The following is a 16,550-nucleotide window of genomic DNA, read 5'->3' as shown; positions in this document are numbered from 1 at the left end:
GCACCTGCACAAACACATCCTAATCTACATAAAGCACATACACACAAAAACAATGAACAAGCATATTACTTAGCCAAAATAAGCAGAACTTGGAAGATAAAACCTTTTATTTTCTTGCTTAAGAGTATATCATGTCCACATACATGAACATGTCCACATGGTGAGATTTTAAACATAATTCCTCTTTTGTAGGGCTTCACAGAACTTTTCTAGTAGACCGAATTACCTGGCCGGCCGATGGTGTCTTGTTCTCCAGTACTGCATCAGCCTCTCTAACTGCAGCTACGATTCTGGCAAACACGCTTGTATTTTCACCACCCGCTTCATGAGGACACTCCTCCAGCACACAAGGGTTCCGGTTAAACATTTGGAAAAACGGTGTGTTCTTAGTAGGCTCTGAGCGTGTCACATTGAAGGCAAAGGAAACCGCTGGCAGGTGTTCATCCCAGGTGTTGGGGTGCTCGGCACAGTATTTGGAGAGAAAGGCTTTGACTGTGCTCGCTGTACTCTCAGATGCATGGACACTTCCAGAAGCATGAGAAATTACAATCTGTTTTGTACCGAACAATCTATACAGTTCTGCATTGATCTGAAACATACAAAAAACAAAACTGTTCAATACTCGTATAATTCCTCTGGCTTAAAAAAGGTTTCAAGAAACCCAACTCTTGTCTTTCACTGACCACAGGCATTCAGCTAAAATATGTAAGCATTCTGGGTAGAATTCCACTGACTGGGTCCTTACTAAATGCCGATCAACACATTAGGTGTTATTTTTTGTTACTACACGTCAGGATGACTTTATGGTGTATTATTAACTCAATCTTAAAGGCACGAGCTTAAGCTTTGGGAGTCTAAGCACCTAATATACACGTACAACAGGAAATGGAAGGGCAGAGTTCCAAACGAACTTTGTGGTCAAGTAACTTTCAATTCAGTAGACTGTTTTTTTTTTTTTTCTCAAGAAACCACGAGGCCACATGACACAGTCACTAAGCTTCTGCACTCAGTTTCCTCATTTCTAAGTTGAGAACAAGCCTACCCACAGCTGCCTAGGGGTGCTCACAAAGTAATGCTTGTGAGATACCAAATAGTTCTCAATAAAGAGTACGGAATTTATAGAATTTAACGGCAATTACTATCGCTGTTATGATAATATTTTTTATGGCCAGGACTTCAAAAGGAATTCAGTCTGAGTTTAGGACACTTTAATAGTAAGTCTTTCAAACACAGAACAACTATTTTCCTGCCTTGATGCTCCCCTATTCTCTGTTATTTTCATTTCGTTAACCTTCAGCTAATAAACTTCTCTTTGGAAGAATATTTTCTACAAATAATTCTCAGAATTATTAGAAAGATAAACTTTCTATATCTTGCATTTCCCAAGGTCTGTAGAAGGTAGTGGTCGTGTGAGAGCGGTGGCAGAAAAGGATGGAAGTTTAGATTTCTGCACAAACTCAGCCAGCACTAGCTCTCTTTTCTGCCCGCTGTCCTCCCTTGTTATCTGCAATTCAGCCTTACGACGTGGGCTCCAGCAGCCACACTGTCAGCACAAGGCTGACAGTGACACTCCAGAGATGGGAAGATGGAAGCTGGGAGCCAGAGTTCCCACTGATGATGTCCTTCCAACCTCAGGCAGCTTACACTTCTACTGGAGTACAGAGTAAGCTTTTATTCCATCTGGTTTTAGGGAACGGAGAGGAGTTCTCTGTGGCTCGCACCTGACCATGACTCCTCACCCATTCTTATGTGGGAGAGGATACTTAAGTCATGTGATCACTCTATCATGAGGCGCTTGGTAAAATTTAGATTTTGTGTTTATAATTTAATTAACTGCTGAAATGAAGAATGAATGAGGAATCTACTTCTCCATGTTGTTTTCCACCTTGCTCTCGCTGACTTCACACATCATGTGTGGCTACTGAATAACTCTGTTATTTTCAATCTGGAGTGTTAGTAAAGCCTTTTAGTTTACAAACCTAATATCATAGTTCCCTATATAAATATATAATAAATACATATAATTTTTTTGTGTTTTTAACATAATATAAATATGTCCAATTATTTCATTTTAGTTAATATCATTTTATTATATTTTTATTTTTGGTTGTTCTTAAGCTTGAAGTAAACAAATATTTCTGGTTCAATCATCACATTTTAGTTTGACGATATCAAAAGATAGGCTTACAATTGTAAGTAACGTAATAACAAAAATCCTGCTCTCCTAATCTCTAGTTCAACAAATCTAGGAGCATATATTATATACTTGCATATCTATAGCAATTTATTTGAATATATTAAATACTCTATAAAGCACAAAGAACTGTGTTTCAGACACTGGGAGTGATACCTGCCCCCAAATGTGAGTACGTTGTCCTACCTGTTCAATGAATTCATCTCTTTGGTCCATTATTATTTTCTGAGGAGGTCCATATAAGAAAAATATATTAATAATAGCTTTAGAAATTTCGGACGCTGAAACATCACATAAAGGCAAAATCATAATCCACTTTGTGAACAAATCAGTCACGATTATAGCATACACATGACTTCTGTCACTTGTATGAAAAGGTCCCATCAGATCAACAGTAACTACACTCCATGGGTTTCCCACCGTGAGAAGGTGCTGCTGAGGTCCCACCAGAACGGTATTTTTTGCTACTTGGCAATGCTGACAAGCATATACCTACAGAGACATGACAAGGATAACACGTATAATTGTTAAAATATTCACGGTGATAGAAATCAGTTTTATAAAGCGAAATCTTAAGCAGCCAACAGGTACTTTGTACTTTACAGGAAGTTTACTGGCATGAGATAGCCCATAAATAAAGCCTTTTATTTAGAACAACAAGCAAATATCAGTCACTACACCTGTATGGCTAGTTAAGTTCAAACATCAGCACCACAGGGTCTCCTCACTGCTACCCTGATTAAACGACAATCTCAATGGGGTCTTATTCAAATGGACCATAATCCTGATTCAAATTCAAATAAATCTCAGAACAAGTTTTTGATCATTTTGTTTTTAATTAATGCAAAAAGCTTCTACAGCTAGCTGTGGTAGCACATTATGTAATCCTTTGACTTAGGATGCTGAATCCAGAGGGTCGCCATAGTCGAAGAGTCTGGGCAACGTAGTAAATTCAAATACTGAAGAAAAAAAAAGGAAAGAAAAGAAAGGAAGGAAGAAAGAAAGAACATAAAAAAAAAATCTCTTAATGGGCTACCATGAAGTATTTCATTTTCTATAATTTTAAGCCAACATGCATGGCTATGCAATAATGTATTCATACAAATGACATTTCTTCCTACAGTTTCTATTCTAAAGTTCATTCATCCATCTATTTCAGTAATATTTGCTGAACTGTAATTTTATTCAAATAATATCTAAAGATGCCAGAAACTTCTCTATATCCTGGTGAAAATCCAGGTCTCATGAAGCTTTTATTTAAATCAGCAGTTCTCAACCTGTGGGTTCTGATCTCTTGGGGTCACGTGTCAAATATCCTGCATATCAGATATTTACATTATGATTCATAACAGCAGCAAAATTACAGGTATGAAGAAGCAATGAAATAATTTTATGGTTGGTGGTCACCGTAACAGGAGGAACTGTATTAAAGGGTCGTAGTATTAGGAGGGTTGAGAACCACTGATAAAAGGATTAAGAAGAGATCAATTGATTAATTTATAGATGATGTTATTTTTAAAACATTTCCAGAATTTCACTTTGGAAATTATTTTCAAACCAAGTTCTAAAAAAAATTAAAAACAAAAATAAAAACACAAACCTTCATCATTATGATCAAAATAATTCTTTTTCAAGGTGATAGAAACAGTGATAGTGTTTGTATTCTACATAAAAGCGCTCCTGAAAATGGGAGTGGGCTAGTGAGCTGGGAAAGGGCTCATCACAATCATTTTTGGTGATCACTCTCACTTTCCAACTTAAATGCATTCACCAGTTATAAACAGCCTTATTTTTTAAAATGAAATATTTTTATATTTATTTCACTGAATGCTGTGAAAGGACTCATGGAACACTTATAATTTGAGTATAGGTTACTGCCATTTTGACATTTTTCTATATTTGGAATGGCACAAAAGTGGAGAATCCATTCTGGGACTGATTTATTATGAACATACTTATTTTGACCATATAGCATATAAAGTCATTCATGATGGCATTAAGAATATAATAGTTGGGGGTTGGAGAAATGGCTCAGAGGTTAAGAGCATGGGCTGCTCTTCCAGAAGTCCTAGGTTCAATTCTCCGCACCCACATGGTGGTCCACAACCATCTGTAATGAGATCTGGTGCTCTCTTTTGGTGTGCAAGCATATATGCAGTCAAAACACTGTATATATAATACATAATAAATCTTTCTTTTTAAAAAAAGGATATAATGGTTAGCAAAAGAATTTCAACCTCAATTGAATTCTGCCTGCAAAATGGAGATCAATGCTCCAGTTCTCAATAATTTCCTATCAAAATATTGAATTTTCTTAATTTATACTCTTCTGATTTAAAATAATTATAAAGAGAAATAAATTTACCTTTGATTTAAATGTTTTCTTAGTTCAAAAATAACATAGAAAGTACTTACACCATAGGTGATATGTACACTATATTTTAAGCAATAGTGAAAATTGTATTTATTAGACAGACAATAAAACATTTCTGAAGACACAAGCCATACCCACTGTTTGACGTCATTGGTCACAGACGTCCAGTAGTACCTCGACTCCACCAGAGTTAGAGTTCTGGATATTCCATGATGAACACCAGTGCCATTTTCATGGCATTCTCTTAGGACTTTCTTTTTTTCCTCGTCTGAAACAACTACCAGACGATTTTGTTTTCTGTCTTTTCCAACATAAAACAGCTTTTTGTCTGAAATAAATGACATAAAAAATATGTGTAATTTCAAAGCTACATAATGTTTAGGCTATTATAGGCTTAACTTAAAACCATGAAGATGTTTAGCTTTATTTTTACAAAATCTTTCTTTGAAACAGAATATTTACTTTCAATGCTATTGTCATGCGTTCTGAAGACCAAAAGGACCCTTAGGTGCTATACTTCTGTAGGAACCAATGGAAATAGAGTAAGCATATCACTAAAGCATGTGATAACTATGAGAATATGAAATGGCCTGATTTGGAAGAAGCCTAATGCTCTACCTCTAGGCAGAACTGCCATTAATAGCATCAACACTCATTTGATTATGTTGACTGTGCCTTCTAATTACCTCATGCTCAGTTTGCTTTCTCCACTGAAGGAGGCAGAAGGGAGGGAAAGCTGTCATAAGCTCTCATAATTGCCCTGCTGCTTCTCAAATATTTAATGTGCTGATGGAGTGTCAAGGCAAGAAAACAAACGCAATTCTGAGAAATAATTAATGACACAGTGTGGAGGGAAGGGCAGGTATATGGGTAAACTCAGCTACGAATACAATTAGATTCTTCCTTTCTTTTACTTAAACAAGCAAGCGAGTTCATTCTGTTAGCATTTTCATACTTGATGGAGGAAGGTCATTGGTTCATAAAGAAACTGCCTTGGCCCATTTGATAGGCCAGTCCTTAGGTGGGTGGAGTAAACAGAACAGAATGCTGGGAGGAAGAGGAAGTGAGGCGGATGCCAGATGCCATGCTTTGCTCTCCAGGGCAGTCTCGATGGAGCTCCAACCCAGGATGGATGTAGGCTAGAATTTTCCTGGTAAGCGCACCGTGGTGCTATACACATTAATAGAAATGGGCCAGGCAGTGTTTAAATGAATACAGTTTGTGTGTTGTTATTTTGGGGCATAAGCTAGCCAGGCAGCCGGGAGCTGGGTGGCAGGAAGCGGCCCGCAGCTCCCACTACACATACTAAGCATCAACTAATTTCCTCAATGCAGCGCCATCAGTGCCTGAAGGTCAATCAAGAAAAGATCATTAGGTGGCAACAGCAAGAGAAAGTAATTTTGTGATTTTCATGGTTAATTCTTTTGATCTACAATTTAATAAGTCATTTTCTTTTCTGTTCATATTTGCTTTTTTTGCTTTTATTTTAAACTATGTGTACATGTGTGTGACTATGTGTGGGTATGTGCACTTGAATGCTGAGATATGCCAAACTAGAGGCCCAGACTCCCTGGGAGCTGGAGTTAGAGATGGCTGTGAGCTGCCCAACACAGGCCCTGGAAACCGAACTTGATCACTATGTGCTTTTAGCTCCTGAGCTATCTCTCCAGCCCCTGAATAGGTCTTTTTCACACTTACCAGCCTTCAGTTAGCTTTTCGGTGATTTTTATGTTACTTTTGAGCATAACCTTCTAAAAATTTAGCAGATAACTGCTTAGCAATAACTAAATACTAGAGAATTTCCCAGAATCCTACAAACACACATGGGAAGATATCTATAATTTAAGATTTAGACATTAATTTCACCTTTGAAGACAAATTTCTTTGCTGCTCGTCTTATGCCACTTCTCTCACTTGACAGTGTAGTTGGATGGTATTCACCTGTGCGCTTATAATAGGCAATCTGCTTAAGATGAAGGTCACCATTTTTCCCACTACGGACCATCGTGAACCTAGGTAAGATTATTTAAAGGCATTACTTAAATGACAGCCTAATTCCACTGCTATTTCAGTTCAGGCTTCTGTCACATTTCTGCTTATGCATGAATTGAGCATTCCCAGAATATTATCTGCGAGGGAGATAATTGCAGTACAGAATGGGGACAGAGTGATGCCTACAAACTAAAACATCTGGATGCCACTTTTGAGATTCATCAAGACAAATTATCTTGTCTTCTTTCATGAGATGTAAGAAATGCTGAACATTTGGAATAGGAGGGAGAAGAAGGAAATGAGTCCGTATACTTCAGAAGTTCGACTGGAGACTCTTGTTGGCATCCAAAGAAAGGTTATTCACAAAGGTTGGCTTTGTTATGTCATATTTAAGGAGAGAAACACAATCTCACATTACTTTTAAATGCATTCACATTCAAGATTATTGCAAAGTAAAAACAAAGCTACTGAAATCACATTTAACATTTTTTATAAATGCTAAAATTAAATGATAGCCATTTAGTAACCAGATTCCATATGCTCTGAACCATATATAAACCTATCTTTCCTTTAATGAAAGTGCCCCTTTCCATTGTGAACTTCCATTAATATGGAACCTTTTTAAAATAAAAGAATTTTTCCCCCACATTTTCATTGGCAAGAATGACACTATGGCAGTTATGTAGGTGCCTATCAAATCAACCATCCAAACTAATTTTTGGTCTTTCTTTCCTGGCTGCCATGTCCTACGAGACTGACCTTGTGCGGACATATTAGCTGTTTTCCAATAGGAATTGCCCACCATAAGCAATGATAAAGGGAACCAGAATGCAGAAGAGGTCAGGGTATTTAGCTGACCTCTCTACAGAGTCCTGCTGAAAGCCTCTTACCCCTATCCTTTCTCTCACTGCAAGTAGACCTCCTTTCTCTCTGAAACTTGAGTCATAGAACAGTCATTTTCCTCGGCGCTGCTAATTCTCAAGTTTCTTTCTCTCCACACCTCTTAAACGGTTCCTTCAAAAGTCCCAAGAATGTATTTTCTTCTCCTTCCTGGAACTCCAATACAATTTCAAAATTCTGAAGACAATATGGATGTTTGCCACTCACTAAAACAATCTAGGGATGGTGATGACTGATCAACTTGACACACCAGGGAAGAGGGAGCCTCAACTGAGAAACTGCCTCCACCAGGTTGGAGGCCATTATACTATAAAGACTCCATAATGATAAGATAGTCCCATCAGAACCTACAAATAGGTTAATTCAGCTATAAAGTATTATCATCAAACAATGATTTGAACTCACCTTTTTGGAGAAAGGGTTTTGAAGTAGCTCAGGATTGCCTTAGGACCTATCACCCTTCTCCCTTGGAGCCCTAAATCCTAAAAACAGAGGCACACATTGCCATACCTTGCATGAGTCCACTTTGAACTGGAGATACTAGTCATTTTACAGTAGATGACTATCCTTCAAACAAATGACGAATATAGCTATCACATTTTCTAAAGCATCTCTAATAGAATGAACCATGACAGGGCCCATAGTCAGTGATACAGTGCTTGAAAGGATGTATAAGGCCCTGGGTTTTAAACCTGAGTGCTACACATATGCACTGTGTACCCATACACAGACAGACACACTACCAAGTACAAGTTTCTAGCACATGCCAGACACAAAATTGGAGATAAAATAATGTTAACTCTCATGAAGTTTACACTATAGTGGGGCTGGAGATTATTTTGAAAGCTAAACTCAAGCTGCATTACTCATAGTGGCTGGTAAATACTAACTGGAAAGGATCCAAGTGCCCAATGACAGATACATAATCAAAATATGGCATGTACACATCACAAACTATTATTCTGCCTTAAAAATGGAAGGAGATTCTAACACATGCAAAAATACGGATGAATCTTGAGGACAGCATGCTAAATGAAATTTTAAAAACAACACATATTGTCAAATGAACAGAAACAGACATTAGAATGGTGGTTCCCATAATTGAGGTTATGGGTGGCTGGTAGATACATTCAGTTTCACACTTTCTTCTCTAACTCAGAAACATGCTTGGCAGTGGCAATAATAGCCTGGAGCCAGGACACTAGAGCTTTCCCCTGGGGTCCTGATATAAGGAGGAACATAGTTCCTTCTCTAAAACCTGGAATATGCTTGGGGCCAGGGATAGCTGCAGCTTCAGATCCTCAGAACCCAACTTCCAACTGCATGGAACCATGGTGAACAGTGCCAAGGCTTCTGTGTGCTCGTTCTGTGATTAGCCTCCTGCTGACTTAGTCCCATTGGGTGATAGCTTTCCACTGACACTGTCCCATTTCTCCCCTAAATCTGTATATAAAATGCTGTACTTTGTAAACTTGCTTGGCACAAGCCAAGCAGCTTATGCAAGATCCTGTGACCCTGGCTTCCTTATCTTCTCATCCTCTGGTCCTCCCACTTAAGACCGTTTCACCGAAGAACAATCTGTTGGTCCAGGTCAATATGATGGTTACTTTATTATAATTTAAAAAATCATTAAAAAAAACTATGTTTTAAATAGCTTACAAAGTAGTAGGCTTCCTTTATGTATTTTTCATTCCTACTTAGTTTCTTTTGACCTTACCTCTCATCTACTTCTCTCCCAAATCTCCCTAGTCTTCTTAAGCCTTTCCACCCTGGTTAGTCTCTTTTCCACTTTATATCACATGCATTTACCATCGCTTAGAACCTCCTTCTCCTCCTCTCAGGGACTCCTTTCTGCTTTCTTGCCCCCTACGTGTAATCATTCCCAAATTAACACACTTAGCTCCTAAAATTAGAAGCTAACAAGAAAAGGCTCAAACATGGGAAAACACATATCTGTCAACCTGAAGTAACTTACTTAAGGCAGTATTTTCAATTAATTCCTTTCATTTGTTTTTGAAAATTTCTCTTATGGCTGAACAAAATTCTATGGTATGTATGTATGGTGGTCTAAAGAAAAAGAGACCCTCAAAGGAGTGGCACTGTTAGTAGGTGTGGCTTATTTGGAGTTGGTATGATCTTGTGGGAGGAAGTGTGTCACTGTGGTGGTGGGCTTTGAGGTCTCAGATAGGCTCAAGCCATGCCCAGTGTGTCAGACCAGACCACTTCCTTTTGCCTGCAAGTCAATATGTAAGAACTATCAGATCCTTCTGTAGTATCACATCTGCATGCTCGAGGCCATGTCCCACCATGATGATAATGGGCTAAACCTCTGAAACTGTTGGGAGCTGTGAACCCCCAGATCCTAAATTTTTTGTAAAAAAAAATTATTTTCCCCCGATCTGAGTGCCTACAGCTGCTCTGAGCATGAGACCCTCAGGCGTTCCTGATGGCAGGGAATGGTTTCTGGTGCGTTTGGCTGGGGCATGGCTATCCCTATATAAGCTGCCCCTGGATACAATAAAGGGGGCATTCTTGTTTCAAGGATTTTAGGTCAAGGATGACCTGTGTTTCTGGCTCTGTGTGTCTTTGTGTGTTTCAATCCCCAGCCCCTTGCCCGATTCATGAATGGTATGGTGGTGCATAGAGCACAGACGGGCATGGTGCTCCGCATGAAACTGTAAGCACTCCACCACAATGAAATGTTTTTTGTAAGAGCTGCATGACCATGGTGTCTCTTCACAGCAATAGAAAATCTACAGATGCATTACCCACACTCTTTGATGGACATTTGTATTGATTCGCTTTCCTTATTATTGTGAATAGAAGAACAGCAAGCATAGATATGCAAATACCTCTGTGAAAAGATACAGAGACCCTTGGTATATGGCCAGAAATTACACAGCTAGGTCATACAGGAGTTCTGTCTTTAGTTTTGCGAGAAGCCCCCAAGCTTATTTCCATTGTGGCTGGACCAGTTTACAACCCCACCAAAACTGAGTAGTAGTTCCCTTTTCTCACATCCTTGGCTTGCTTTTTTTAATCACTGAATTTCTTGATGCTGGCCACTCTTACTGGGTAGAGGTGGAATTTCAAATTTGTTTTAACTTGCACTTATCTGGTGGGTAAAGACGTGAGACAATTTTTTAAAAAATGGCTTTATTTGTATTTCTCTTTTGAGAGTTTTCTGCTCAATCCTTAAACCATTTATAAACCTGGATTATTTATTATTTATGATTTTGATTTCTTTGCATCTTTAGCAGATGTGTACTTCTTCAGAATGATGTCCCCACATTGTGCAGGCTGTCTTTTCACCCAACAGCTCCCTTTGCTGTGAAGTGGCTATACTGGTTACTTTTGTCACTGTTGTTACAAAAACCATGGGTAGGGCATCTCGGGAAGTACTGGTTTATTCTGGTTCACAGTTGAAAAGCACGAGATCATGACGGGGAAGTCAGTCAGCGGAAGTGAGGCAGCTGGGCACACTGAATTCTCCTAGCAAGCAGGTACTATGAAGGTTATGACTGAGATGCCATCATACTAGGTCTAATTCCATCTAGTTAATTCCTCACAGGCATTGAGATGTTTGCTTCCCAGGTCATTCTAGACAAAGCCTGTCAAGTTGACAATACCAACTATTCCAGTGTCATTTTTGATTGCTGGCCCTATTTCCTGAGTAACTGGAGTCCTACACAGGAAGTTCTCACATACACCTATATCCTGATACATGTTCACTACCTTTTTCATCTGGCAGTTTCAGAGTTTCAGGTCTGATGTTGAAGTCTTTGAGACACTTGGATGATTTTAAGTAAGGTGAGAGATAGGATCTAGGCTTCATTTTTCCATGGGAAGCTTTCCAGTTTTCTAAGTGGTTTGCTAAGGAGGCTGTCTACATTACAACAAGAATTTTTGGCATCTCTGTCAAAAATCTCTTGGCTGTAGCTGCGTTGGTTCAAATCTGGAACTTTAATTTTGTGCTGGTACCATGCTGTTTTTATCACTATGGCTCTGTAATGTAACAGAAATCAGGCACGGGGACACCTTCTACCCTTTACTTTTGCTATATGGTGATACCATCTACCCTTCTTTATTTTTGCTCAGGGTTGGTTTGGCTACTCTGAGGGCTTTTGTGTTTCCGAGTGAGTTTTGACTTTTTACAAGTATTTCTCTGAAGAATGGCATTGGAATGCATTGCTTTTGGTAAAACAATGATTTCATAATACAGATTCTTATAATCCAAGAGCATAGCATAGCATAACATGGGATTCTTCTTTTATTTTTTTGATTTTGTTTTGTTTTTTTTATGCAGGGTCTCACTGTGTAATTCTACCTGATCTAGAAATGTATATCAGGCAGGCTTTCATCACACAGAAATCTTCCTGCCTCTGCCTCCCAAGCATTGGGATTAAAGGCACAAACACAGCAGGCTGTATTTTAAGGTTCGGGTTACAAAGCCCTTTCACCTCATTGGTGAAGTTTATTAAAAGGTTGTATTGTTAAGCTTTAGACAACTGTGAATGGGAACATTTCCCTGCTTGCTTCCTCAGTGTGCTTGTTTATCATATATAGGAGGGCTACCGATTTTTGTATGTTAACTTTTTATCCTGTCACTTGCTCAAAGCGTTCTGATGGGAGTCATTATGGTCTTTTATGTATAAAGCCATTATATTTGTGAATAAGGATACTTTGGCCTCTTCCTTTCCTATTTGTATCCCTTTTATTTGTTTTGCTTATCTTACAGCTCAAGAAAATAAATAAGCACGTAAATAAATAGGAGATTGGGCTTTCATGAAAGGCATAATCCAAAACGGTTAGTTCTAACACCAAGGCTACTACAGGCCATTGGAAACAGAGGGAAGATATAGTGTAGACTATTTGTGTTTTAATAAATAAAGCTTACTGAAGATCAGAGTGCATAGCAGCCACAATAGTCAGCCATACAGGCAAGGCAGTGGTGGCACATATCTTTAATCCCAGCAGCCACACTAGTTAGACATACAGGCCAGGCAGTGGTGGCACACACCTTTAATCCCAGCAGCCACACTAGTCAGCCATAGTGGCCGGGCAGTGGTGGTGCACGCCTTCAATCCCAGCACTAGAGAGGCATAGAAAACAGGCGGAGACAGGTTTCACTCTCATCTCAGTCTGAGGATTCCTGGAGGCAGGATCTCCCACTTCTGTCTGAGGTAGAGGTAAGAGCCCCTGGCTGATCGCTTTGCTTTTCTCATCTTCAGCTTGAACCCCAATATCTGTCTCTGGGTTTTTATTATTCATGCTACAGAAAGAAAACTTGCATGACTGGAGGCCTAATATTCTTTAGAAGATGGGACAACATTTAACACAAATAAAGAACACATGTGTCAAATGAGATAACTCCATCAACATTCCAATTCTCTTCCCATTGATCTACAGAGTCACTGCAATCCCAGTGTGAGGAGAATTGGCACATTAACATAGTTACCTAGTTTTTTTTTCTTTGTTAGGAAGGGAGGGACTTACAGGTTTTTTTTTTTTTAAAAGTATTCTAGACAGAGACTTTTTTAGACATGTCAGAAAGAAACAATTTATTTCCATTTTACCCTCTCTTTTATAAAACCCAGTAAGTTAATTCTAAATTGATATGTAAAATCAACAGGCTCAGAAGAGGTGAAATGACTGTGAAAAATGACAGATATAAGAATTTTTACAGTGGATGACTTGAAGACTGTGGTGCTGGTAAAATGATAACTGTCAGTCCATCAGCCAGAACAGTATCTAGAAACAGACACTCGGATATGGCAAAACAATTTTTAACCACGGTCCCAAAGAAATGAGAATTTTCAAGAAATGCTGGACCAATTAAACATCCATATAAAAACACCCATGAACTTATATCTCACAGGACATGTAAAAATTAGCTCACAAATGGCCACAGACCCATACTTAAGGGCTAAAATGACAGCATTTCCAGAAAAGAAAAACAAAATAAAATAAAATGTTGGTGAGCTTGCTAGACTAAGGAGTAAATATAAAGTGTCACGTTTGAAGGAAAAGATTTAAACCTCTTTTTAAAGACACTGCTAAGAAACGCAGCTGAAGGAGAATATTTGTAGTACCGATCTCCGACAAAGGATTGATGAAGAACTCAAAGCCTAACAAGAAAGCAAACAGCCTAATGTTAAACATGGGCATGAAGTTTCAACTGAACATCTACAAAAGGGTATCATTAATGAACACATGAGAAATACTCAACATCATTAGACAAAGGACAATGTCCAGGACAGCCACATAAGGACATGAGTATACAAACCCAGGCAACAAAACCCAGAGACCTGAGCACTGTTGGTGAGAATATATAAGGACACAAGTAGGGGGTGTTTGGAAGGCATCAACTGGGAATAAGAATTTCAGGTGTGTGACATTTACCTAGGTCTTAGTGACCATGTTGGGGGGAGGCCACAATAATTGTCCCTCCTTTTCCAAAACCAAAAAGATCAATGAAATAATGGATTTCAAAGTCTTTTGTAAATGGTAAAATGATATATAGACATTGTTGTAAGTTTTCAATCAAGTTGCTTAAAGCAATCGAACATTCTTTGTCAAAATCGCTCAAGAAATTTAAAAACCTTTTATTAATGTATTTAATATTTTAGAGGAATATCTATGTTCTACTGTTAATAGTAAAATTCAATAGACCTGGCAAGAGTATTACTTGCTTTTTTTTTTTTTTTTTTTTGGCTATCTGTAGCCAGCGTTGTTCTGGATCTGGATCCTGGAATTCAGTAGGTAGATGGGGCTGGCTTCAAACTCATGGTGATTCTCTTGCCTGAGCCTCCCAGTGTATATACTTTATCATGACTTCCATTACTATTTAATGTAGTCCATCAACTGCTGGTTCTTAAGAAGGAGACAGATGTAAAGCAGAAACAGTAACTGCGTAAAATGGAAAGAAAATCATACATATAAAGAATATTTTACAACTTTAAAAAATATCCTTATCTTTTCAAGAACTCAGACGTTAGAAAAGGTATTGAAGATGGCTCATCACAACAACTTCACTTGCAAGATCATCAGAATACTTGGTTAAATTTTTTCACACCATGCTTCGTGTACATTACATAAAACAAGTATTTTTACTGATCCTTATTGCTTAACTTCTTCAATAATTTTATCGTGTGCATCTAATAAAATTAAAGCGATTAAATATCCCTTTAAATTTGTCCCCTCATATCATTTCCTACTAACCACGAAGCTACCGTTAAAATCAGTGGAAGGTAAGTTCGTGTTCCAACTTCAAAACACAAAGCGTGTAATGTTTTAATAAACACAGTAATTCGGGGTGAGAATTCTGACATATGAATTACTCTAGTTTAATCTCTGAAAACTGAACCAGCACAATTTATGCATTAACTGGGACGCGGCGGAGAGAAGACTGGGGAGGCAATTCTCCAGAACACTCTGTAATCTGTCTCACTTAAGGGTACACAATTAACAAGAAATCCCTTTACTTCCAAAATCTGCTGCACAGGACAAACTCATGTCTATTTTGAAAATTCTCAACCGAGGTTCGAAAAATCCACGAAAGAATTCAGTGAGATTTAAAAGGGTACGTTTCCTTTAAGGGTGCGCGTTAAGACTCCCCCTTGAGCTTATTTCTTCACTTTGGTGTAGGTTTTCACCACGATTCAGGGTGAGACTTCTCCAGCGTTAGCCAAGCCGCCGAGTGCAGTTTCGAATGCAGTCAAGCATTCGCAGCCGCCAGCGAGGGAGCGTTCCGCAAGCATTTGACAGCTTGTTAACTGGCTCCCGAGGGCAAGGTCCAGCTAATCCTTGCATAAGCAAGAAAATGACCGTTGACAACTCAATCACACAGTCGCCAACTCCCTGAGCCCAACAAGTACTCGCCTCTTTGCAGCCAGCTTCCGCTCGGCTAGCAAAACTCAAGGCCCTCCCGCCCCAACGGCGCCTGCGCCAAACCTCCACCTCGTCAAACCCTTCCTTAGAGCAGACGAAGGGGTCCGTTTTAAAGTTATTATCAGCTTACGTCTCACTTTAAAAAAAAAAGGGGAAGGGAGAGGTATAACAGAACACACTAGAATGACCACTCACCGAAGTGGTCCTAAATGCAAACAGCAGGTTTTAACTTTCCTCCCGCGACTTATCTGGTGCTGCCGGAAACGGAACTACCGGGCTCGGAGTTTGGCGGGGGGTGGTGGCGGTGGTGGAACAGGAAAGCTCAGGCGGAGCGTTGCTCCGGCGGAAACTGTCCCGGCCGGTGCGGTTTCGGTGTGAGACCCGTGGAGGGCGGGCGGGGAAGAGGCGTGTCGGAGGCTCCCGAGGTGTAGCCGCGCCAGCCTTTCCGCTCTTGCCCAAGAGGGAAGATTTCAGGTCCACGCCTCCAAGAGCCGCCTCTGCCCGAACACCTACCTCACCCTTGTGTCTGCAGTTGAAGGGGAGGAACCGAAACCTGGATGGGCTCAAGCATCTCCCACGGATCGCTTGATGACCGCAGCCGAAGCAGGTGAGGACCGGGAGCTCGGTGGAGAACCGGAGCCAGACCCGATGGCTGGAGGCTCATTGCCGCCTTTAGGTGTTTGCTTTGTCTCCCTGTCCTGCTCCGCGGACCCCAGACACGTGCTCTTGCCAGAGGCACGAACCGGAGCGAGTGACAACGTGGTCTTGGAGGAGTGACAGTCCAGCTCCAGGCTCCTTTTCAGGCTTGATTTCTCTTCCACTTCCCGCGTCGCTTCCTCCTTTCACGTCTCGGGTTTGAGAAAGCAGTTCAGCTCGGAGGGAGCTGCCTAACTTGTATCTGAATCTCCTTGCACAGAGGTGTGCAGCGTTGTTTGGGTTCTGCTGTGGGGAGAGGTGGCTGCTTCATTCCGTAGTCTTCATCACTCTGCTTGTCTTGGCTTTCCACACCCACTTTCAAGGAACAAAAGCACCATGTGCCCGCAGCTTCGCCCGCTGAGATACTAGGTTGCATGTCAATGCCGCGCCCGCACCTTATCGATTAGATGGCCTTGCGTCCTCCCTTGTTGGTAATGACCTTTGGATCTCATCCTCCAGGTTCTGGACAACTTCCTGAGAGTTACCATTCTTGGAGTTTTGTGG

General features: G+C 39.9%; 2 protein-coding genes and 1 long non-coding RNA gene across 19 annotated transcripts in view; 2 read left to right on the top strand and 1 right to left on the bottom strand.

Annotated features, from left to right (window-relative positions):
- LOC106144180 overlaps positions 1-1,323 on the top strand; it is a 4,846-nt gene extending 3,523 nt beyond the window's left edge. Inside the window, exon 3 of the long non-coding RNA XR_001229261.1 lies at positions 193-1,323. This is a non-coding gene — a long non-coding RNA (uncharacterized LOC106144180). The remainder of the gene's footprint in view (positions 1-192) is intronic.
- The window catches only part of Gin1 (gypsy retrotransposon integrase 1), a 25,739-nt gene extending 10,058 nt beyond the window's left edge, over positions 1-15,681 (bottom strand). The window contains exons 1-5 of one of the 3 annotated variants that reach the window (XM_005361344.3): positions 15,546-15,681; positions 6,435-6,580; positions 4,703-4,896; positions 2,381-2,686; positions 227-589 (exon numbers count right to left, since the gene is read on the bottom strand). In XM_005361344.3, coding sequence (XP_005361401.1) covers positions 227-589; positions 2,381-2,686; positions 4,703-4,896; positions 6,435-6,573 — 1,002 coding nt within the window. In that variant the 5' untranslated portion in view covers positions 6,574-6,580; positions 15,546-15,681. Of the gene's footprint in view, positions 1-226; positions 590-2,380; positions 2,687-4,702; positions 4,897-6,434; positions 6,581-15,545 lie in introns of those variants that run through there. The other 2 variants (XM_026786076.1, XM_026786077.1) reach the window with 2 other exon arrangements.
- Positions 15,682-15,721: 40 nt separating this feature from the next.
- Positions 15,722-16,550, top strand: part of Ppip5k2 (diphosphoinositol pentakisphosphate kinase 2) — a 58,562-nt gene continuing 57,733 nt past the window's right edge. For all 15 annotated transcript variants that reach the window (XM_013351601.2, XM_026786073.1, XM_013351597.2 and 12 more), the window contains exon 1: positions 15,722-15,957. The gene's annotated coding sequence lies outside the window, so the exon portion shown is untranslated. The remainder of the gene's footprint in view (positions 15,958-16,550) is intronic.

The sequence above is a fragment of the Microtus ochrogaster genome, linkage group LG4, assembly GCF_000317375.1.
Source record: "Microtus ochrogaster isolate Prairie Vole_2 linkage group LG4, MicOch1.0, whole genome shotgun sequence".
NCBI classification, from domain to species: Eukaryota; Metazoa; Chordata; class Mammalia; order Rodentia; family Cricetidae; genus Microtus; species Microtus ochrogaster.
The sequence above is the reverse complement of the archived record's forward strand: the minus strand, read 5'-3'. Positions and strand labels throughout refer to the sequence as shown.